This window comes from Pseudonaja textilis, chromosome 3, assembly GCF_049901715.1.
Source record: "Pseudonaja textilis isolate UNSWEBS1 chromosome 3, rPseTex1.2, whole genome shotgun sequence".
Taxonomy (NCBI): domain Eukaryota; kingdom Metazoa; phylum Chordata; class Lepidosauria; order Squamata; family Elapidae; genus Pseudonaja; species Pseudonaja textilis.
In genome coordinates this window covers 81,816,198-81,840,361 of record NC_141992.1, presented here as the reverse complement: position 1 = coordinate 81,840,361, position 24,164 = coordinate 81,816,198, and the positions used below count along the sequence as shown (strand labels likewise).

At 39.5% G+C, this 24,164-nt stretch overlaps 1 protein-coding gene across 1 annotated transcript in view; it reads right to left on the bottom strand.

The window, feature by feature from the left end:
- BCAR3 (BCAR3 adaptor protein, NSP family member) overlaps positions 1–15,698 on the bottom strand; it is an 87,731-nt gene extending 72,033 nt beyond the window's left edge. Inside the window, exons 1-2 of the mRNA XM_087930218.1 lie at positions 15,393–15,698; positions 1,431–1,762 (exon numbers count right to left, since the gene is read on the bottom strand). Of these exons, the coding sequence (XP_087786344.1) occupies positions 1,431–1,753 (323 nt within the window). The 5' untranslated portion in view covers positions 1,754–1,762; positions 15,393–15,698. The remainder of the gene's footprint in view (positions 1–1,430; positions 1,763–15,392) is intronic.
- Positions 15,699–24,164: the final 8,466 nt, after the last annotated feature.

Here is a 24,164-nt window from a genome sequence, read left to right as displayed (position 1 = left end):
CATAGTGCATCAGGCCTTTTAAACACAGGTAGCCCTCGAGTTACAATTGAGCCCAAAATTTATGTTGCTAAATGATACATTTTTGAGTCTTGCCCAATTTTATGACTTTTCTTGCCACAGTTGTTAAGTGAATCATTGCATTTGTTAAGTTAGTATCATGGTTGTTAAGTTCACTCCCTTCTATCCAGGACATATCAGATAAGTGATGCTTGAGTAGGGTCCACAGGATTGCCTGGAAGACACTACATCTCCTCTTCACGACCTGCTTTCCTTGTTACCTTCTGGGAAGAGGCTTCATGGTATCCGAAGCAGAACATCTAGATTCAGTCAGTTTTGTTCCGTATAGCATCAGTCATGTGAACTCTCAAGTTTCCTCTTTCTCCTATATACTCAAAATGGATAGTGATTGATATATATGTATATATAGATATGTATGTATGTGTGTGTGTGTATGTGTGTATAATATATATATATATGTCCAGGAACTCCAACAACTAGCACAGTCCTTGTTGACCCAGGGGACAACCAATTTGATATGGGTTTCTATAAATTACTGTATATCTCCCCATTTTGTTTATGGGAGAGACATTCTTCGTCCTGCTCCTTTGATGATACCTGTCCAAAATGGTTGAACCTCTGACATAGCTCTCATCTTCCTTAGAGCACACAAACCCCACAACCACATCAAGGCAGTGCATCACTGAGGGATTATTAGGCAGATTCTCAAAAAGTAATATTTATAATATTTCTGACATATGAAGGTTTTTGAATGCATATATATATATATATATATATATATATATATATATATATTTCATAGATTTTCACAGGTACAGGTATGCAGGTTTTGGCGTGTTTGGGTCTTTTCCTGTGTACGATTGAGAGTATCTTGGCAATGAGCAAAGCACAAAGGCTTTGCTCGCACAAGCACAAAGCCGAAAGCACCAGCCTGAAGATGGTGAGTGGGACCTTGTCGAAACATCGCCAAGATACTCTCAATTGTACACGGGAAAAGACCTGAACACGCCAAAACCTGCGTGCAGTATTCAGCTTTGTTCGGGTATTTTCCCACGTCATTATAGTTGTGCTTTTAAAGTTGTAGCAACGTTTCGGCATCTGCCATCTGCCATCATCAGGCTTCTGTATTGTGTTCATCTTTAAAAGCACAACTATAATGACGTGGGAAAATACCCGAACAAAGCTGAATACCATACATGTAAGTACCCGCGAAAACTTAAGAAAACATACATATATATATATATCGCCATTCTGTAACTTGACTGTTATAGTTATAGTTATAGACATGAGACATGATTGACAGAAGATATGATTGATATATCTATCTACAGGGGTGGGGAAGAAGAGAGATTTTGTTAATGCCATTAAAATAGAGTAGCATTCACAACAGGTTTAAACATAACAAGATTTACCTGTGTGGATGGCTGTCACTTTTCCTGTTTTTCTGGGGATATTCTTCAATGACACCTTGAATGGAATGTCCTGGAGACTGACTGGTTTGGGTGTATGGCAACATTTTCATGTTGTTGAAGGCATCACATGACCCAAGAAGAAGGGTTCCCTTTTTTTTTCTCGGAAGGGTACCATGGATAGAAATGTCTTGACGGGTACCAGAATGAAGTTCATCAGCCAGAGCAGGTTTGCTGCTCAACAGATCCATAGAAGAGGCCAAGGGAAACTCATGGTTCATCTGCATATCCTGTGGAAGACTTGCAAACTTCCCAGCTGCTATCATTCTTTAAGTCTAGAAAACAAAAATAGAACATACTGGACATTATAAAACATGAAAGCCTTCTTGTTCTACGAAAGCAATATAAATGAGGGTTGATAGACCCAATATCTTACACAAAAACATGGGTGGTCATATTTTTTGGAGGAGACTGTACTGGTCTTCCTAGAAGAGACTATAAGAGGCTATAAGAATGTGTAAGTGAACAGCAATGAATAGGAGCCCAGCCGTTTACACCAATCCAATTGCTCTCATTTTTCCCAAGCACTCACTGTCTGCCGGATTGAGATTACTACAGTAAATAATTAAAGGCTTTAACCATCTTATTCCTTCTGGGATTTCAAGAAAATTATTCCTGAACTGCTACTAAGCAGCCAAGAAATAGCAATCTTGATTAGTATCGCTAGCAGAACAGGCAATCTATTAGTAGCTGAAGAACAGCAGATCTTGCCTATGAGGGTAACTGGGGGTTGTTTGATAAGTATCTCCCTTTCATCAGTCGAATCAGATTTTAGGACATTCTAAATAATAATCTTAGGCTTTCACAGACCAGAAAATAGACTTAGGATCCAGGCTGCCACTACACTTGCCATCACCTTTTCAATCAACCCTAACATATTCAGTCACTATGTAGAAGCAGGTGATGCAAGAAAAATGGGGAAGTTCATAACTACTTGTTGACAGCCTATCATCTTTCCTCAGTCTATGCATTTATAAGAATTATCGCTTACCCAATAAAGCAAACAGACAAAGTGTACACAGTACTATATCCAAATCACTTTTGATATCTAGCATGGGACCAGCTCCGATCACCAACTGCAACTTTGCTCTAGATCCAAACAACAATATAGCATTTTATGTATTGCTTTGCCACAAAAGCAGCAATTCTTAGACTAGTCAATGTGCCTCACAAATTGTGCCAGGATTAGAGTCTCAAAAACACACCTGTGGAAGCATTCCAGAAAGATAGGATATTTTTACCCACAACATTTCTCTTTCTAATTGTTGTTTAATGCCCCAAGTTCTTAAGCAGGTCAAACATCAGCCAGGAACCATTAACTTCAACAAAGGTGTCAGAAAAGACTGATATTGTACAGATAATCCTCAATTTAAGAGATTAGCAGTCTAAACTTGGCAAAGGATACCAGTTGGAAAAAAAATCTTCTTTCAGTAGCGTAAGAATGATCCCTGTATTTCAGAAAAATCTATTGAGACAGAAACAGAATAACTGGAAGTCTTGTTTGTGTCTCTTTTGAGTTAAGGACATGTCCTTGCAGTTGTCTTGGCAATAGTATGTAAATGCTTTGCCAAAGTCTGCTTCTTCAAGGATATTTGTCAACTTCCCTGTCTAGTCCATAGCTTGGCATTTCCTTGCAGACTCCCATCTACCTACTAACCAGGCCTGACCCTGCTTAGCTTCCAGGTTCAGATAAGATGAGCCAAGGGCTGCTACCTGCTGACAAGCTTAAATAGTATCCAAATACCATCATCATAAGAATAATGTATCAAAATATATTTTAAACCTTGGATCCTGGGTAACAATAAGTTAACTCTATTCACGGGTTGGGATAATTTTTCTATTCAGAAAAGGTAAAATCAACTTGCATTATTGGAATGGCTTTTTATAACAGATGCAAACTGAAGAGGCCTTAAATAAGATTGTAAGAAAGAAATCAGTTGTAATAACTGAAATAGAAACAAAATAGTCACAGCAAGAACTTATGACAGAACGTTCCACTAACTATACTTGGCTGGTATCTTCCAGAGAAAGGATATTTTCATTGTAGTGTACCCTTTGTAGGAAGTTAGTACCCACCCCTCTCCTAGAAAATTGAAATAAAAAGGCAGTTTTTCCCCTAAAAAGAGTAGAAACTCAAAAGCAGAAACACCTCAGAAGCAGAAGCTCATCCCCACCTTTGTTAATGGGTGGGCCATTAAGGCCTGGACCAGAATACTTTACATAACAAAGATCTCCAGGTAAAGGTATAGCAATTGCCCAAGAGCCCTTTCAGTGCATCATCATCCAGCAAGGCTCAACCAAGCCTGGAACTCAGAAAAGCCTACAGAGTTAGCTAAGACGCCCGCCCCTGGGAGTCTGACAGCCAATGGGATACATTTCTTGCACAGGAACAGGAAACACTAAGGTGGGACCTAACAGAGAGTATATAAGGGTCTCTCAGTATCTTGGCCAGCCCTTCTTTCTCTTTTCCTTCACCTTGGAGCATGTGATCATCCTTCTTTGGAGCTTCAAGCCATGTGGTCCTATCCACCATTAAACTATCTTTCCAAATAGCCTCCATGTTTCCAATGTCTTTTCCCCCACTTGGAACTGAACCCAGAAGGATAATTCTTCCAACATCTTCATGGAAAACTTTTCCCAAAGAGGTTCCTTTGTGTCCACCTTACAGCATTTTAATTTGGAGAGCTGGTTGCTGATTATGATTTTACATTTTAAGCAATTTTTGAGAACGTAAGAATTGCATACATACTTTTAAAGGATATCATTGTGAACCACTTTTATTATTTTGATTTTTGTAACCTCCCCAGATGTTTGGAAGTTATGTAAGTATTCAAAATGAAGTAGATCATCAGAGGTAGCCAGGAGTCATGCACAGGAATAATATCCTCAAAATATTTTTCTCTTCCTGCTAAAAATAAGTAAGGACATTTTAAACATTTATTCCAGAAACCTGTTTAGGAATTATTATTTGTTTCCCTTGTCTTAGTGAATTATCTATACATGTAATAAACAGACTCCCAGATGCAAAGTAGAGTAATTAACATAGCCATTTCTACTATCCCACTCTAGAACTGACTTCCAAACCTATATAGAATTGCAGTCCTGAAACAGTTTGACAAAAAAAAAAATCTGTGCCTTTGGAAAGAGACACTGAGATGCTAATCTTAAATGTTATCCTTGTTGAAGACCCCTCTTCCCCCCCACCCTTCAAATTCAGGGCTACATTTAATCTTAACTGGTGTCTGCTGAACATGGGGAGGAGGGGTTTAAGTGAATTCCAATCCCCCTGCATTCACTGTTATGCCACATTAAAAATTAAAACTAAAGACAACTTTTGCAGTTGTTCTGGCAGTTGCATTCCCCAAGTTTGGGAAACCACATGTGATTCTGTAGCAATTTAAGACTCTTGGCTTAAAGGATGCTTTTTGCATATTGTACATCACTCCTAGAGCAAACCAATAACCAAGGAAAAAGATGCTGGTGGATACTTTAGTGAGACCTCCCACAAGCAAAAGTTGTAGCTTTTGCTAAGTCTGAGAAGTGTAGACATTACCGATTTTGCAGCTTGAAACTTTAAAATGCAAGGAAGGCAGAGTCTTCAGAAAGAAGTACTGCTTAACAATCAAAAAAAGGTAGGAAATATTCTTTTTTTTTTTTTCTTCCCCTGCCAGAGACAGCTTAGTCAAACAACTTCAAAGGATGGATCAAGATGCGGGAGGGTTTTCTTACAAAGAGATATGGAAATGAGCCTCTGGATGCCCCAGGTTTACTGATGTGCCAAAGTTGCTAGCTCTGCAAACCATATAGCTTCAGGCTATTTTCCTTGGCAGACCGGATTATCTGTCAATTCCTTACATGACAAAAATTATAATGAGGTCTATTAGAGTTGCCAGTTTTGAATTGGCCCCTACAGTTCTGCCTTTTACAGCAGCTGGATCAGCTAACATTTATTAAAGGGCAATGTTTAACTACTACGTTTTCTACACATCAAAGTTGTTTTTAAAGAGGCTGAAGAAAATAGAGCAGTTTTCTTATCTTGCTTCAACACCAGTTGACCATGTGGCTTGCACTATCTATTCATAAGGAATCAAAATTTTGTACACACTTTTATAAAGTGTGTTTATTTATAAATAAATGTATATTTATATATATTTAATAAACCTATATTTATATTTATTTATAAATATTTATTTATATTTTTATAAATTATTTTATTTTTATAAACTATTTTTTAAATTCCAATTCATTTAGATTATTTTATATTTGTTACTGAAACTTTTATTTTCCCAGAATGACCCAAACATTCTCTGGGCTCAATTTCAGAGGAGGCCATGGTAAAGAAGCATCAAACCAAAGCAAGTGAAAAAGTAGGTATCTCCATGTCCATTTGATCAGACAATGTAAATGAAAGAGCATCTGGAAATTTTTCTTTCAACTAAATAAAAACATATTTAATCAATTCTGACACAGTAATAGTACTCTTTTTTAAAGAAGGTTATGGATTAACCATAATAAACAAAGTGTAATGTTTGGAGTTAAGTTTCATTAATAAATGCTTTTATTAATTAGTGTGATGATTTTGGAGAAATTTATAGACTGACTCATGGTACACATCAAAGCTAAGAACGTAGAGTCCTTAATTAAGTCTGACAAGACTCTGAAATTATTAAATTCAGTCACATCCAGTGGGCTCCATGATGTCATTCCTTACATATTATGAATCACTAAATGCTATGCAATTACATTTTGTACTTTTTTCAAATCTGAATTGGAAACATTGGCAATACTGTAGTTCAGTTACTATGGTTGGTAGAAGTTTGCAAAGTTCAACCCTCATTTGTTCAAATGAGATAACTATTTTCTTGTTACCTTTGGCCTTTATTTAGGCAATAGACATATTAGGTCATAGAGGTCATTCCACTGATTACAACAGACAAGGTTGCTTAAAGTAAACCAGAATATCACAACCCAAGGAATCCTTAACACTATTATCTTTGGAATCTTTCCTTTATATTATCTGGACCATTCCTAATATAGAACTTCTCTGCTATTCTTTATTCAAATTTTCCACAGCAGGAATATCTGTCTTCTTGGGGGCCACACGGTTGGCCCAGGGTTTGGCCATGCAACACCATTTGGATTCCCAAAAGGTGCCCAAGGACTTTGAAAGAGATGAGCAGCACTAAAATATTGCAACATCTCATATAGCAAGCAACAGAAGCATCTTCTAAAACTTTGGCAACCTTGTGAGAGATGAGAATTTTCTGGTTTTTAATTTTGGCAGGGTGTCTAAGCCATCATGAGATTTTATCTGATAGAAAGTTCCTGAAAAACTGAGGGCCCGGGGAAGGACTTGGGCACAACCAGAAATATAGCATTGTTGAATTAAGTAAAACCAAACAAAGCTGAGCTAATCAAAACCTGGGGTCTTTGTGTAAGTTGGTGAGCTTTCTTTTTTCAAAAAAAAACTTATATAAAGATACAGTAAGCAAGGTTAAAGAAAGAAGGAAAAGCCAGAAGTTATATCAGCCCAAAAGATAAGCATTTGTCCATATAATCAGTCAAACTCAGTTCAATGGTAAAGTTCTAAATTAATATGACATAAATATAAATTAATCAATACAACTTTTGCTTGGTCAGTTGATATTGGGAATACCTGTTGGAGCAGACTGAATACAAGTAGTCTTCAATCTACCACAATTGAGCCCAAAAGTTATGTTGCCAAGTGAGAAATTTGTTAAGTGACTTTTGTCCCATTTTATGACTTTTCTTGACACATTTGTTAAGTGAATCACTGCCAGCGTTAAGTTAGGAACACGTTTGTTAAGTGCACCTGGCTTCCACATTGACTTTGCTTGTCAGAAGGTTGCAAAAGGCCTTAGGACGGGACATGACCCCGTCATAAATATGAGTCAGCTGTCAGGCATCCAAATGTAAATCGCATGACCATGGGGAGGCAACGGTTGTAAGTGTGAAAAATGGTCATAAGTCACTTTTTTTTCAGTGCCGTTCTACTTTGAACGGTCACTAAGCGAGCAGTTGTAAGTCAAGAACTACCTGTGTAACAATTGCAAAGCCTTGTCAGATTTGATTCAGGCCCTGATTACGAAACATGTTCTTCTGACCCAAATCTTTGTCTTTTGCAGCTGTTTCATGTATTTAATAACAATAATGAAATCCAGATCAAATAAAAGTGGGATTCTGCTCTGAGACACTTCAAAGGACCACAGAACTATTTAAAATGCATCTCTGGAAACAAACTCTCTTCTCTTATTACCAGGGGATGCCTAAAACCATAACAAAAACAGATGCCAGGACCAACAAAAACATTCTTTTCATCTCCATGTCTTGTATCCTTTTTTTAAAAATGTATGATAGTACAGTTACCTCTGGGACAGTCATTAATCTTAGGCAAAGTTTTATTAAACTTCAAAATACACATTTATTTTAAAGCCTCATTCATTTCATGTTTAATTTCCTAGTGAAATTATTTAGGATCATACCCTTTATTTAAAAAGTAAATGCTAGCAGTCTTGAATAGCTTGGAAATAAAAGGTATGGGTAATAGCAACAGCACTTAAGACTTATATACCGCTTTACAGTGCTTTAAGCGGTTTACAGAGCCAGCATATTGCCCCCAACAATCTGGGTCCTCATTTTACTCACCTCAGAAGGCCGGAAGGCTGAGTCAACCTTGAGCCTGATGGGATTTGTACTGCCAAATTGCAGCCAGCCGGCAGTTAGCAGAAGTAGCCTGCAGTACCGCAATCTAACCACTAACCACCGCGATCTAACCATGGTTCATACATAATCCTCGACTCATCATCACAATTGGGACCTGAATTTATATGGTTAAACAAGGGGGTGGTTAAGCAAGTCGGGCTCAATTTTGCTAACTTTTTTTTGCCACGGTTATAAGAGAATCACTGCAGTTAAATGAATCCTGTTGTCCTTAAGTGAATTTGGTTTCCTTCATTGACTTTGCTTATCGTAAACCAACTGGAAAGGTAACAAACTGTGATCACATGACCCTGGGTTGCCAAGCATCCGAATTTTGATTATGTAAATAATTTTTTTCACGCTGTTGTAACTTCAAATGGTCACTAAACAAATTGTTGTAAGTCCAGGAGTAACTGTGTTAGAACTCTACAATGCCCCCATATTGAAAGGGCAAAAATATGCAAGGCTAAGCAAGCATCACTTGTCTGTCACTTAGAGAAAGCCTGACTTTTCCAAAGATTATACTACTGCTTTGAAGGGGACTCTTATGATCCTAGAAAAAAGATGCGGCCACTTTAAAGCGTATAGGTAGTCCTTGACTTACAACAGTTCATTTACTGACCGTTCAAAGTTTCAACGGCACTGAAAAAGTGACTTTTGACCAGAGGTGGGATTCAGCAGATTCTGGTCAGTTCTGGAGACATGGTAGTGGAAATTTTGAGTAGTTCGGAGAACCGGCAAATACTACCTCTGACTGGTCCCGCCCCCATCTATTCTCTGCCTCCCGAGTCCCAGCTGATCGGCAGGGTCTTCTTTTGTTGCCCTGCACAGGAGAACGGAGCTGGAAAGCAGGTTAGTGAGGTGGGGAGGGAATGGGGATTTTGCAGTTTCCTTCCCTTGCCACACCCACCAAGCCACAGCCACAGAACTGGTAGTAATTTTTTTTGAATCCCACCACCACTTATGACCGTTTTTCAAACTTATGACCACTGCAGTATCCCCATGCCACGTGATCAAAATGAAGAAGCTTAGCGACTGACTCATATTTATGATGGTTGCAGTATCCCGGGGGCATGTGATCATCTTTTGTTACCTTTTCACAAGCAAAGTCAATGGGGAAGCCAGATTCACTTAACAATCGTGTTGCAAACTTCAGTGATTCACTTAGCAATCGTGGAAAACCAGGTCGTAAACTGGGGCAAAACTCATTTAACAGATGTCTCATTTAGCAACAGAAATTTTGGGCTCAACTGTGGTCGTAAGTAGAGGACTACCTTTACTTCAGGTGAAAGCTGTGTGCTCAGGACCCCTTTTTAATCTTTTGATCCAAAGTGCGGCACCACTCTAGGAGTTAGAAATTTCCCAGCTCGTTTCAACAGCATTTAATCTTGGTTCATCTATTTTCTGCTTGCACAATAATATCTTGAAAAACATTTTCCGACCAGGTTAATTTTTTTTTAAAAAAAGCTCTGCAGAGAAGAATGAAATTTAGTGGTTTTGCTACTATTTGAACTGAAACTGGTTTTCCTTGAAAAAAAAAAAGAGAATTGCCCTTTCATTTTTCTTGAGAAGATCATCATTCCTTAACATTCCCAAATTATTTGCAGAAAAGATGATTTAATATTTCAACAGGAGGGATCAAGCCCAGAGTATCATGAAGAAAAAAAGAGTATTAAGCAGATGGTAGCCCTGCCTAATCTGACATTCTGTTCTCATAGTGGTCAACCAGAGAAAATTCAAAACTGAGCATGAAAGTATATCTCCCTATCACAAACTACCTCTGTAAGAATTAGTTATCATGAGTTATTGACTACCAATAGCAGTATTCTATAATATGAATCCATTGACCAATTAAATCCATTTAATCTGTCAGCTATTGTCACATCCCATCCTAGCAAAGTCCAGAATCATTAAAATTAAAAAGTGATATTTTTTGTTGTTGCTTGTGCTGAATCAATCACCTTTAAGTGTTCCTGGATGACTTTGGGACCATCCTACTTTTTGGTTGATTTATATATTTTTATCATACCCTCTTAACTGACTTCATTCTAAACTTTAAAAAGTCCCCAATTATACTATTTGTTCCCAATAAGAAGCTATTATAGCCTTTGGATGGGTTCACGTGGTTCAGTACTTTGGCAAGTGGTAGATACCCTATCCAAAATACTTTTCGCCTACACAACTTTTGGGGCTCTGATTTGTTGAGAATTTAGCAATCACAAGTTTAGTCCAACATTTTTGGAATTCTAGTCAGAATTAACCAAATTACATTGCCTTATAAACAGACTTACTTGAAATAAAGTGACAGTCTAGGGTTAGGCAAATATTTTGGAGTGCTAAATACATTTGGAACTGTAAGAGCCTGACATAACTCCTCTCAGGAAATGGCTAGCATAGCAGGCTGTGCCAGTTACAAAATACCGGTAGTAGAAAAACGCAATTTGCCCTAAGTTAAGCTGCTAAGAATTGCTTCTGGCCACTTAAACAATCCAGAGATGTTAGGTCTTATCCCAGCTTATTTTAGTCTTTTGAGAGAAACCGGGATGAAATAGAGTTAGTCCTCAGCCACAATTGGGTCCAAAATTTATGTTGTTGAGACGTTCGTTAAGTGAGTTTTGCTCCATTTTACTATCTTTCTTGCCACTGTTGTTAAGTGAATCATTGCAATTGATAAGTTAATACTTCAGTTGTTAAGTGAATCTGGCTTCCCCATTGACTTGGCTTGTCAAAAGATTGCAAAAGATTGCAAAAGTTGATTACATGAGCTTGAGACACAGCAATGGTCATAAGTATGAACCAGTTGCCAAGCATCTGAATTTTGATCACATGATCATGGAGATGCTACAAAGGTTAGAACTGTGAAAAATGGTCATAAGTCACTTTTTTCAGTGTCTTTGTAACTTTGGTGGGTTGAGCACTACCTGTATAAAGTCATCCAATGTACAGACTGCCTACAAATGCCTTTGTATCTCAAGAGCATTCTTGTAAATGAGGGAGATGCAGGAAGCTGGCTGGGCTTTGTCCAGCAGTCCAGCCATCCATTTAATCATTTGATATACTGCAAGATTTATAAAAAAAAAATCAGTGGGTGGAGGAATTCGACAGGTGTCACATTGCATACCTGACATTTTTCTGTTGACCAAGGAAAAATATTCAAAACCACATTAAGTTCGTTGAAGGGTTTTAAAAATAAGCGTACATGCTTTGCAGTTTCAAAGAATTGTTCATAGGAAAAATAAATCCAACAAGAGAAATGATTGCAGAAAAAACAAGGGGTTGGGAGCTAGGTCACTTTGACACCAAACTGCAGTCTTACATGGAATATGAGACATTCTACAGGTAGTCCTCGACTTACAACAGTTCATTTAGTGACCATTCAAAGTTACAACCGCACTGAAAAAAGTTATGTTTCACTCAACCATTACAGCTTCCCCATAGTCACGTGAACAAAATTCAGACACTTGGCAACTGACTCATATTTATGACGGTTGCAGTGTCCCCGGGTCATGTGACAGACACAGACAGATACACACACACACACACACACACACACACACGGTTGCAATGTTCTGACAAACAAAGTCAATAGGGAAGCCAGATTCATTTAACAACCTATTACTAACTTCACAACTGCAGTGATTCAGTGGCAAGGTAGGTGATAAAATGGGAAAAGCTCACTTAGTGACTGTCTTGCTTAGCAACAGAAATGCTGGGCTCAATTGTGGTCATAAGTTGAGGACTACCTGTATCAGGTCCTACCCTGTATGGCCAGTAGGACTCTACTAAATTTGCTGAGAGAAGAAAAAGAAAAACAGCGCCTACTTGTGGTATAAAGTGGTATGTCCCGCTTGAATGGCATCTAGGCCAGTAAACCTTTTGCCAAAATCCTGTCATCTTTCAGGCTTAGTTATTTCACTTCTATACTAAATTAGAATAGCCACCTCAACAAATGCTCCTAAAAGATTTGTTTACATATAATGTAGTCATACAGAAAACATCCTTTGAGGCCAGTTCAACTTCAACTCATGTCCCTATTGTCCTCTTGGCAATATAACAGCAGTAATTTACCATTGCACAGTTTAAATAATAAAATTTGTAGATCATAAATAATAAAGAGTGCAGCTTGTGATCTCCTTCTCCATCCCTAGACAGACTCCTTTCTTTTCTTCTGCATGATAAGTCCATCCATTGTTTTCACCCCATTCAGTCACCCTGATTTCTGAGAGTTGTCATGGATACGCTGTGTGAACTTTTCCAGCCAACTAACTTTCAGTAAACCTAAATACCTTTGGAAAGAATGGACTTTCAGAGGGGGATGGACGAGAGGGAAAGGAAAATAATGAATCCCACTAAAAGTGGCTTACTGGTGTACTCAGACCATGTTTTTATTAACTCATCCAATGAAATCAGGGAAAGAATGTCATCCGCCACATCGGAATGCTTTCGAGGCAAAATACGTTTGAGGCAAAACGATTTAAGCGTCGGAATTACAGAGATAGTTAAAATGCCTCCTATGGGACTTTAAGCATGTTCAATTTATCTGGATTTTGTTCAGGATTACTGGGGCCTCTATTTGCCCCAATAACGAAGGTGCGGTTGACAAAACATATTCACAATGGCATCCAAGGCAGCTTTCAATCTGGTTTTGAAATCATGGTAATTCCAACTCTAACTTTATCTCTAGAGATAAAGTATTGCTTTAGCATCAACAACTCACAGTGGCTCCCTAAATCCTTTCTGTGATCTGGCAACTTAAGATTTGTATCAGTCCTTCATAAATGAAAAGAAAGAGGGTTCAGGGTCTCTCATAGCCACAGAAGACAACTTCCCTTTCTTCCGGATCTCTAAGGCAGCATTTCTCAACTTTGGCAACTTAAAGCTGTATGGACTTCAACTCCCAGAATTCCCCTAGCCAGGAACCCTGGGAATTGAAGTTCACACAGCTTAAAATCCCCAAGGTTGAGAAACATTGCTCTAAAACAAACACAACCTGCCATTCATTATTTGACCAAACAAATAAAACAAAACAATGTGGTTGGCATAAGACCACCCATTTCTCCTTCCTCTTTACCAACTTTCCAAACGGAGTGATGTAGAGTAGACAACTATTCCTCTCCCAAAATCCTGTCTTTGAGAGAGACTGACCCAAAATGATAGTGAGGCTACCATAGTTCATTTTATTGAAACAAAAAGGCAAGCTAGGCAATAAAGAGGTGTTGAGAACAGAAATTAATTAGTAGTAACTATAGAAATTAGAGGTGTTCAAGGGGTTTGTTTTTAAGTGTGTAGTTCATAGAGGAATATTTTGTTTTTTTTAGCTTTTGGAGCCAGCTGAGTTTACAAGACTTCATGGGAAAATTCCATTACACCTCAATTTCCATAGTAGGTTTTTTATGTTTTGAAAGGCACTCTTATATCTCAATAGATACAATAGTTGACAGTTAATGAAGCAAATATCTCTCTTATTATCCTCTCCCAAATGGAAAGTTCATTTTGGTTGCATTATTCACTAGCAAAGTTACAAAAACACAGACATGAAACTAGTTTCCTGAATAACAGTGTCAGAGATACATTGAAAATTCAGCATCATGGGTGGGGTTTTTTTTTGGGGGGGGGGACGAGAAAAAAGGCACAGTGAAAGCAGGTACATTGATACCAATTAGTATTATGCTGTTTCTACCATGCCTTGCAAAGTTTATGGAGTACAAAAAAACTCACCCCAGAACAATTCCCAAGGACATTATAATCTAAAATCTGACACAAAATAACAAAGAGAGACAGGAAAAACTGTGATTGTTGCAGTGACTAAGAGTTATTGTAGGGAAGGGCACAATATTAGGGGATCTCATCATGAATCATATGGTATTTTATTATTATAAATCCTGAAATCAAATTTAAAATACCATTTCATCAACCCCGTTTTGGCTTGTTACAAATACCTAGCCAATTATCCCAACAGTAAAGTATGCAATATGGGAGTAGAGTCGGGGTGGAAATGCCAATTGTTAAAATGACTCATATCAACCCTTTACCATTATATCACGTTCCTAGTATATTTTTAAAAATCTCAGAACATCTTTAAATGAATCGTTTTAACAACCCCCCAAATCCACTGTTCTCTTTTCCATATATCAAATGACCAGCTCACTCCAGTGCAACAATATTTCCTCGTTATTAGTCATCAGAGTTCACCTACCATCATACATCAGTCTTTGCCGTAATTGTGTTGGGGAAAGTATGCACAAATTCTATGCCCACAGCCCTTAACACATACTCTCCAGTTTTACTCAAAAAATGCCCAACCAAAGGAAGGAGAACACTATCTTTTCAGCATCCAAACCTAATTGAACTGGAAACTTTTAAGTTTGATTCAGTAGTTTTCTGGAGCTTTTACCTCAATAATCTTAGTGGGACATTAGGTAGACATACATAGGTATCAACTGAGCTAGGTTTTTCTTCTTCTTCTCTTTATCGTTTCTTTGACTCCCGAAGGAGTCCCTGAAGTTTGGTAGCCAACATTTTCGGAAATTACCCCCTGCGTTCTTCCTAGATTGAGAGATTCTGCCTCGCCTAAAGCCACCCAGTTGGCGCCTGTGCCGAAGGCAACACTTGAATTCAGCTCCTTCTAATCCAGCGCCTTAACCACTAGTCCAGGCTCACTCCCAAACCAGCATTAAACGCGGTATGCATAGCCTGCGTTGCATAAATGGGTGGAAAAATTGTCCTCAAAGTTCTATTACAAAACAAAAATAAACAAAAAAACCCGCTATTTCAGAACACTGAGAAGATAAATAAAAATAAAAACAACCCGGATTTTCACATTAGAACCCCGCGCTGAATTCGAATCACTTACTTCTGAGTAAAGGAAACGAAAAAAGTACAAATGAATGATTTCAGTCCGCTTTCAACCCTACGAGTTCGTGCTACCACTTAACTTCCCGGCGGGATCGGTCAATCCATCCCTCGGTTAGGGGGGAAGAAAAAAACCCACGCGCAACTTCGCGATCTGCACTCCGGACTAACGTTGGGCAGCTGCACCAGCAGCACCGTAGCCAGGACTCTTCCCCCGGGTTAACCCGTCTTTGAGTTCCTGCTGCGCGCTTTCCCAGACCGGCTCCGTCCTCATCCCGGGCATTTGCAAAACCAAGCAGGCGCCGCCGCCGCCGCCGCCGCTGCTGCTCTTACCTTGCCTGGAGCAGAGGGAGGTGGGGAGGGCGGCGGGAGGAGCGCCGCGAGGGGGCTCGCGCAACCGCTGCCAAGGAAGGGGAGCCGCTCGCGTGCGCGCGCGCGCGTAACCATCGGGCGCGTGCTGGGCCCGGGGCGGGGAGGGGGTGTCTTTTGGCAGGCGGCCCAAAGGTGGCTCGCGCGAGCCGCTGAGGCGAGGGGCGGAAACGTCGCCCCGGGCTCGGGGTTTCCCACTGCCGAAGCGATTCCCTCACCGCGGGGAGCGACGCCGGGGGTTGCCCACTGCCAAGTCGGGCAGCTGCAGACAGTGAAAGAGAGCGGAGAACAAGGCGGGCACCGGCCTTCCCAGCGTGATTTAGGGCTGCTCGGCTTCCGCCCCAGCGCCGGGCTGTGTGGCCCCTCTTCGTGATCCGTCATTTGCATAGGGTGACCTCCTCTTGCCCTGGCCTGGGGCTCTTTTGGAAAGCGATTTCTGCAGTCTTCCACATCTGAAATAATTGTCTTTCCTCTCTCCAAACGAAAAAAAATATGAGATTTTTTGTTTTACTGCCAGCTCTTAATTATTCAACTAAGCAGTTGGAAGTGGCAGGGTGTCACTGGATCCCTTTCCCTTCCTTGACTGGCATCCAATGCCCACAGGAGAATGTGTCCCAACATCTCTGTGCCAGCCAAGAGCTCATGGCGGGCCATTCGCTAAGCGTCCTTAAATGAAACGTGCAACCAACAAAAGAAAACAGCTTCTGTGTATTTTGCTACCCTGGAAAAGGGCAATTTGCACCATCCATCAACTTTGGAAAGTTGGTTGATTCCCATGGCTCATTGCACTGCCGTGCTCCAATCTATGGCCAGCTCTACAGGAGAAGCTGTCAATCTAATCACAGATTTGGCGACAGGATGAACAGGTAGCATGTTTTGAACCATTCTCCTTGTTGTCTCTAAACCATGACCTGTGATTTAGGGTTATCGCCAGTTACTGAAAACAATGCATCAGCCAGTTTAAAACTGATTTATTATATGTAATACTGAACTGTGATTTAGGCTTACAGAGAGGTTTCGATTAGTTAATGAATCCCATGACACGGTCACAGAATTTGAATCTGCACTATTCAAAGGGGTAGAGGTGGGATTCAGCAGGTTCTGACCAGTTCTGGAGAACTGGTAGCAGAAATTTTGAGTAGTTTGGAGAACCGGCAAATACCACTTCTGACTGGAGATTTTACAGTAGCCTTCCTCTGCCATGCCCACCAAGCCACGCCCACAGAACTAGTAGTAAAAAAAATTGAATCCCACCACTGCAAAGGGGTACTTCTATTGGAAATAGTCTTAACAGTGAGGATTTCAAACATTATACAGGTAATCCTCAACTACAATTGAGCCCAATATTTCTGTGTCTAAGCAAGGCAGTTGTTAAATGAGTTTTGCCCCCATTTTACAATCTTTTTGCCACCATTGTTAGGCAAATCACTGCAGCTGTTAAGTGAATCATGCAGTCATTAAACAAATCTGGCTTCCCCAGTTGACTTTGCTTGTTGGAAACCAGCTGGAAAGGTTATAAATGGTGATCACATGATCCCGGGAAAATGCAACTGTCATAAATGCATGAATTTTGATCATATGATCAGGGGGATGCTGTAATGGTTATAAGTGTGAAAACTGGTCATAAGTTATTTCACTGCCTTCTAACAGTCTTCTAACTTCTGTCGAAATAATTATCCTTCTGGGTTCAGTTCCAAGTGGGGAAAAAGACACTGGAAACATGGAGGCTGTTTGGAAAGATGGTTTAATGGTGGACAAAACCACATGGCTTGGAGCTCCAAAGTGAAAAGGATGATCACATGCTTCAAGGTGAAGGAAAAGAGAAGGAAAAGAAGGGAGGGCTGAGATGCTGAGAGTCCCCTTACATACCCTCTGTTGGGATTTGAATTTGACTTGTATTCTGATTGGTTGTCAGACTCCCATGGGACCATGCAGGGGCAATTCTGTAGGCTGTCTTGAGTTCCAGGCTTGGATGAGCCTTGCTGAATGACGATGTAATGAAAAGGACTTTGAGCAATTGCTATAGCTTTACCTGGAGATCTTTGTTATGTGAAACATTCTGGCCCAGGCCTTAATGGCCCACCCATTAACAAAAGTGGGGGTGAGCTTCTGCTTCTGAGGTCAGTTTCTGCTTCTGAGTTTCTACTCTTTTTAGGGGAAATATTCTGCCTTTTTAATATTTCCTATTTCAATTTTCGAGGAGAGGGGTGGGTGTTAACTTCCTACACTTCTAACAGTCACGAAATGAATGATTGTAAATCAAGGACTCCTTGTAATTAAAAAGGAACTTGGGAGGAAATACGTTTTTTTATTATCTCATGTATGTTGGCTAGAGGTTTTTGTTGTTGTTGTTCATCAGAAGAAGGAAAGGAAATGATAGTTGGAAAGCCATTATAAGGTGATTGAGATATCAACCAGAAAGGAAAGGGACTTGCAGAGCATTGCCAAAATCCGGACAATTATAGATAAGCTTAACAATAGATATGGGGAAGGTTGGGGAATTTTTGGTACTCCAGAATTTGCTGGAAAAGAGGTGTGGAACACCGGAAATTGTGATTCAGCAACACCTCTATGTCACTGATTTTTCAATCTGTTGAGGCCATAGCTTCTCCATTTCTGGGTGAATGAAACAAGCCAAAAATCATAGTTTTTCACTTTTGCTGATCTCCTAATCCATGGTTAAAATGTCACATTTGTATCCATGATACTTCACAGTTAACAGAAAAAAGAAGCAGCTTACTTCTTTCAGCTCTGATAAAGAAAAAGACAACATCAGAAACACCTATGAGTAAACATATAATTAAATTATAATTTCAAGGATTAGATATGATAAAACAACATTTGGAAGCAAATTTTTCAGATGTCTTAAGTGTTAGAAAAAGAGGGGGGGAAATCACATAAACCATAAACACTTTGCTATTTTATAAATCCGTGTGAGTACAAACCATACAATATTTAAAACTCTCATAAGGGGAAAAAGTCAGAAGTAAAAATAACAGGCAGCTCAATCTGGAAAAAGAAGTTGCCAACTGTTTTAGATCTTATTGCATAACTTTTCTTGTTTGTCAGTCTTGGGAGAGGATATTATTTACCCAGGTTCTCACAGGAAAATGTGAACACAACGTGGGGGATGGTGGTCTACATATCATGCAAATCAAGATAATAGATGAGGTAAGTGTCATATAAATTTAATAATTAAATAAATAAGGCACCTACCTGTTTCGGATAAGACATCATACACTGCACAAGCTTGGGTAATTATATATGCTAAGGTTTCTTCCTGATGGTTAAGGTGAAGTGATGTCTTCTTTTCTGAGTTCAAGAAAACAGCTCCAGCATAGATTTTACTGACCTCATTGCCAGTCTCAATTCTGTTCTGAGTTGCAGCTGAAGGACGCTATTCTGATGTCCCATGCATGGAAGCCTGCCTTTCCTCTCCATCCATCTCCATCCCTTTTCATGCCCCAGGAAAACAATCTGCCAATCACAGCGTGACAGTGACCGCCCATGGTTTTTGACAGATAGATAGATCGATAGATTTAGCTACCTATCGGACTTTGCTCCCTCTTTACCTATCACCCTTTCCCAGACTGGGAATCAGCTGTCTGGTTGATGGATGAGTTGTGTAAACCAGCTCTTACTTTTCTGCTTCACTGTTCAATCATCCTGCCTATCATTTATTGTTCCACCTATGTTTGAGCACATGTTCACAACTTTTCTGGAAAAGCAGTAAAACCTGCATTCAAAAGAAGCCCAAACATTAGGTGACAGGGATTGTCTGTGTGTAGTCATGAAGGAACAGAGAGGAAGCTAGGTGTTTTTTTTCCTCCTACATCAGCAAAGTGAAACTTGCGGCGTCATAGCAGCATCACGTGACATATCGGGATTTTTTTCCCCCATCTGCTAAACTGAGCGTAGGCGTGGCCAGTGCATCACGCATCCGGACCACGGACTGCGAGTTTGACAGCCCCTGACATGAAATACACATATACACACACACACTCCTCTCTTGAGCTGCTTTTTGGGCGGTACTGATCCAGATGTCTGAGCCAGGAATCAGCTTAGAACCTTGACCTATGTATTGATTCATTCAATTTATATGTCACCTATCTCACTGTAGCAGTGACTCCAGGCAGCTCACAGTATAGCAAACAGATAAAAAGAAAATTCAAAATAATTGAAACTTAAGAAGGGCTGTCATAGACCGCCTAATCAAAGTGGCCAACAGGAGCTGGGCTGCATCATCACTGAACTGCTGCTGATGTGCAGGTGGTCCTCGACATACAACAGTTCATTTAGTGACTGTTCAAAGTTACAACAGCACTGAAAAAAGTTACTTATGACCATTTTTCACACTTGTGACCATTGCAGCACCCCCATGGTCACATGACTTACATTCATATGGTTGCAAACTAGCTCATAGTGATGATGGCTACAGTGTCCAGGGGTCATATGATTATCTTCTGTGACCTTCTGATAAGCAAAGTGAATGGAGAAGCCAGATTCGCTTAACAACCGTGTTACCAATTTAACAACTGCAGTGATTCACTAAACAAATGTGGCAAGAAAAGTTCGTAAAATGGGGCAAAACTCATTTAACAAATGTCTCACTTAGCAGCATAAATTCTGGGCTCCGTTGTGGTCGTAAGTTGAGGACCGCCCGTGCCTTCTGCTTGAATCATCAGCTGGATGACTACTGAAGCATAGATATCATCGAAATAGGAAGGCTGGCTTGTGTCAGGAAGAGATGGAAAACACTGCCCCCACCCACTTTGATTCAGAAAGAGACAGTTGGCCCCGGCTTTGGGCTAGGGATGAGAGGAAAGCTCTATGCGGAGTGCATGACCTTAAACATTGGTTAATGAGGCATCCTTGAACTTAATTTAGAGAGACATGTAGACAAATTCATGCTGGCTGATTTAATGTTATCACACTGACCAGCAGCCCCTCACCATGATATCTGTCCTATCCTGACATGCCAGTTGTTGAACTTTCTTTCTGCAACTAAAGCACCTGATCTACCATGTAGTCAATGGAAAAGATATTTGGCTAAATGTGGGCTTAATTTTAGACATATTCATCCTGGCTGGAATCTGGCACTGGGACATAGACTGTGAGATTCTAATGGGAATAAAGAAACAACAGTTCCACTAGGCTTGAAACCCGCCCATCCTCAAATTAACTCCTTTCTCAAATCCTTACTTAGGTCTCCAACAAAATGCAGAGATATCTGCACGGGGAATCAAATAATGAGAAGAGTATTGTAGCAGAATGATAAAAAAAAATCTCACCCTGATGATTAAGTGAATTATTACTATAGAAATGGCTAATAGTTACTATTTGATATGTTAAAATTTGATATTATAACTCTATGATGTACCTTATTGAGCCATTTGAAGTTGGAAATCTCTTATTATTTCTTTTGTTTCTTCACTTCACCCCCTCTTCTTCCCCTTTTTTCCATTGTCTTTATTTATATTTGTATTTTATATTTTTTTTAAAAACCTTTTAATTAAAAATATAATTGAAAAAAGCTCCACCCCTTTTGTACATGTGTTCTAATACTACAGACATGTGCAAAAGGGACGGAGTTTGCAGTGCAACAGCCCCACAATGCTTTGACTTTTGCAGTCCCCTCTGGCTCCGATGAAAGCACACACGTGCATAATCGTCTCTATTCATTAAATGCCTCCTTTCATCTTTTGATCCTATGGAAAGAAATGTACCAATGAATATTAGGTTGGAAACAACCTTCCCCAGCTTACTGCCTTTCAGAAGACAATTTTTTCCCAGAATAGGCTTACTGTATTATGATCTAAATTCCCAGACTATTTCAGCATGTCTGGAAAGCACCAGACTGGGAAAGCTTGGTTTGATACTTAGCTTATGCGCGGGTCTTATATACATTGAAGACAGCATAATACTGCATGCATCAGTTTCTTTAATCTCTCTGCATGGAGTTATACCCTGGCCAAGAGTGAGTAGCTGTAGATGCACCAGCTCCAGTCATAGTCTTTTGTTTTTTTGGATTTAATTAAAAGCCTCTCAGTAATCGCTCTTTTACCAATTGGCTATTTATAAAGATTTCATCATCTTAAAGGACCTGAATTTCCAGATTCATTCCTTTTCCTTTAAGGTTATGCCCTCTTGCTACCAACTTTTCTCAACTCTGCATGCCAGCAGCTGTCTGAGAGGAGTCCCAGTTTTGCCTCAGGTTATGATATTTTGCAGCTGTGTTGTCTTCTGTAATCCCCAACAACGCCCCATTGCTTTTTTTTTTGTCTGAGTTCATAAACCAGTAGCCCAAGGGCTTTGCTATTACCACAAGGATAATTACTCTGTTTTAGCCTAAGAAGCACCTTCCTAAGTATTTCTTGGTCAACAATATGAATTTTTGAACTTTGTTAGAAGATTTCGATGCTTACGAAAAAACACTGACAGAACCATTTATATGTATGTATGTATGTATGTATATGTTTTCTTAAGTTTTTGCAGGTATTTATATGTATGGTATTCAGCTTTGTTAGGGTATTTTTCCACGTCATTATAGTTGTGCTTTTAAAGTTGTAGCAACGTTTAGGCAGAATCTCATCTGCCATCATCAGGCTTCTGTATTGTGTTCGTCTATGAGTGGCTTTTACAGTCTGACTCACAGACAAACACAATACAGAAGCCAAATGATGGCAGATGAGATTCTGCCTGAAACGTTGCTACAACTTTAAAAGCACAACTATAATAACGTGGGAAAATACCCAAACAAAGCTGAATAACATACATGTAATACCAAAACTTAAAAATGAATATATATATATATATATATATATATATATATATATATATATATATATATACACACACACACACACACACACACACATATATATATATATATATGTACACACACACACACACACATACACATACAGTATATACACACGTATATACTCAAAGAAATTAATGCAATAATTCTTTTTGTCTCCAGCTCCAACGGAATGTCAGCTATTCACACAACATCCAGTTGTTAGGAAGAACAAACGTGTGCTGCTACGTGCTTCTGGATTGCTCATTTTTTGCTTCTTCCTGCCCATGAGATTGGATAAGCAAACCAGGAAACCTGTTCTCCTTCCTTTGTTCTTTCTCTCATAACATTTCATAAAGTAGGGCTTGATCTTGGCTTCTGATTCTGGCTGGTTTGGGCAGGAACCAACCAGGAATCTCAGCCCACAGTTAAACACCCATAAACAGAGAGTTTTTAAATGACTACGGTCCCAAGCTAAAAGCCAAGAGACTGAGTTCTAGTCCTGCCTTAGGCATAAAAGCCAGATGGATGACTTTGGGTCAGTCACTCTTTCTCAGCCAGGCTTACCTAACAGGGTTGTTGTGATGGAGAAAAGGAGCAGGAAGGAGATATGTTAGATATGTTCACCACCTGGAGTTTTATTTATTAAAATAAAGACAAAATATCTAAAGGAGGAATCAAGCAAAAATAGTCACTCAACTCTAATAAGACAGAAGTGTGTTTGTTTTTTTAAATGGTATTATATATTCCAACAGAATCATTGTAGACCAATTACTTGCATTGTTCAGTGTCTGTAGGCATCTGCATAGCATAGGGATGTCAAACTCGCGTCGTCATGGCATTGTCACATGATGTATCAAGACTTTTCCCCCCTTCGCTAAACCAGATGTGGGTGTGGCCAGCTTGTGATGCATCCGGCCCGCAGGCCGCGAGTTTGACAGCCCTGACATAGAGTGTCAAGGGGAGGCAAGGGATACATTATAATACCATTGCACAAGTGACAAGGCTTATGTAATTTGCATCAGTTGTGTTGAGCACAATATGCACAAATAGTAATGATTTCATATTTCATATGTCAACATCATTTATAGGCAAATGTCTTCTTGTAGAGATTTATGAGTTCCACTAGATTAACCATTGACAATCACAATAATATCATCAAGCAGATATTTTAAATATTATGGAATTCTTGAGCAACCCTGGCTCAGGGGCTAAGACACTGAGCTTGTCGATCAGAAAGGTTGGCAGTTCACCGGTTCAAATCCCTAGTACTGCATAATAGAGTGAGCTCCCGTTACTTGTCCCGGCTTCTGTCAACCTAGCAGTTCGAAAGCATGTAAAAATGAAAGTAGAAAAATAGGGACCACATTGGTGGGAAGGTAACAGCGCTCTGTGCGCCTTCAGAGTTTAGTCATGTCAGCCACATGACCACGGAGACATCTTTGGACAGCGCTGGCTCTTCAGCTTTGTAATGGAGATGAGCAGCACCCCCTAGAGCCGGAAACAATTAGCACGTATGTGCAAGGGAAACCTTTACCTTTACCTTATCTTTTCTACCCAGACATTCTATTCTAATGCTATCCCTTCATTTCTAGTTTCTCAGCCTGACAACATTAACCGAAGAAAAGTGTTCCATGATTAGCCATATTTTAACTGGGAAAGCATTAAAAGATTCAGAACCAATTAAAATAATAAACTACAGTTAATTTTCTGTTGTCATTTTTTTATGTTAAGACAAAGCTGCTCAAGATATCCTTGAGAAAGGAAAGGGCAGTATAAGGTCAGGGCACACAGCTGAAAGATATGGCATATTTCACCTAATTAAGCAGAGACACCTCTAACCAAACAGCAGCCATTATCTATTTCTAATATCCATTTTGTTTGAGAATTATATAGCCAATTTTGGTGAGTGTGAGATTATTATTAGAGAATTGGTA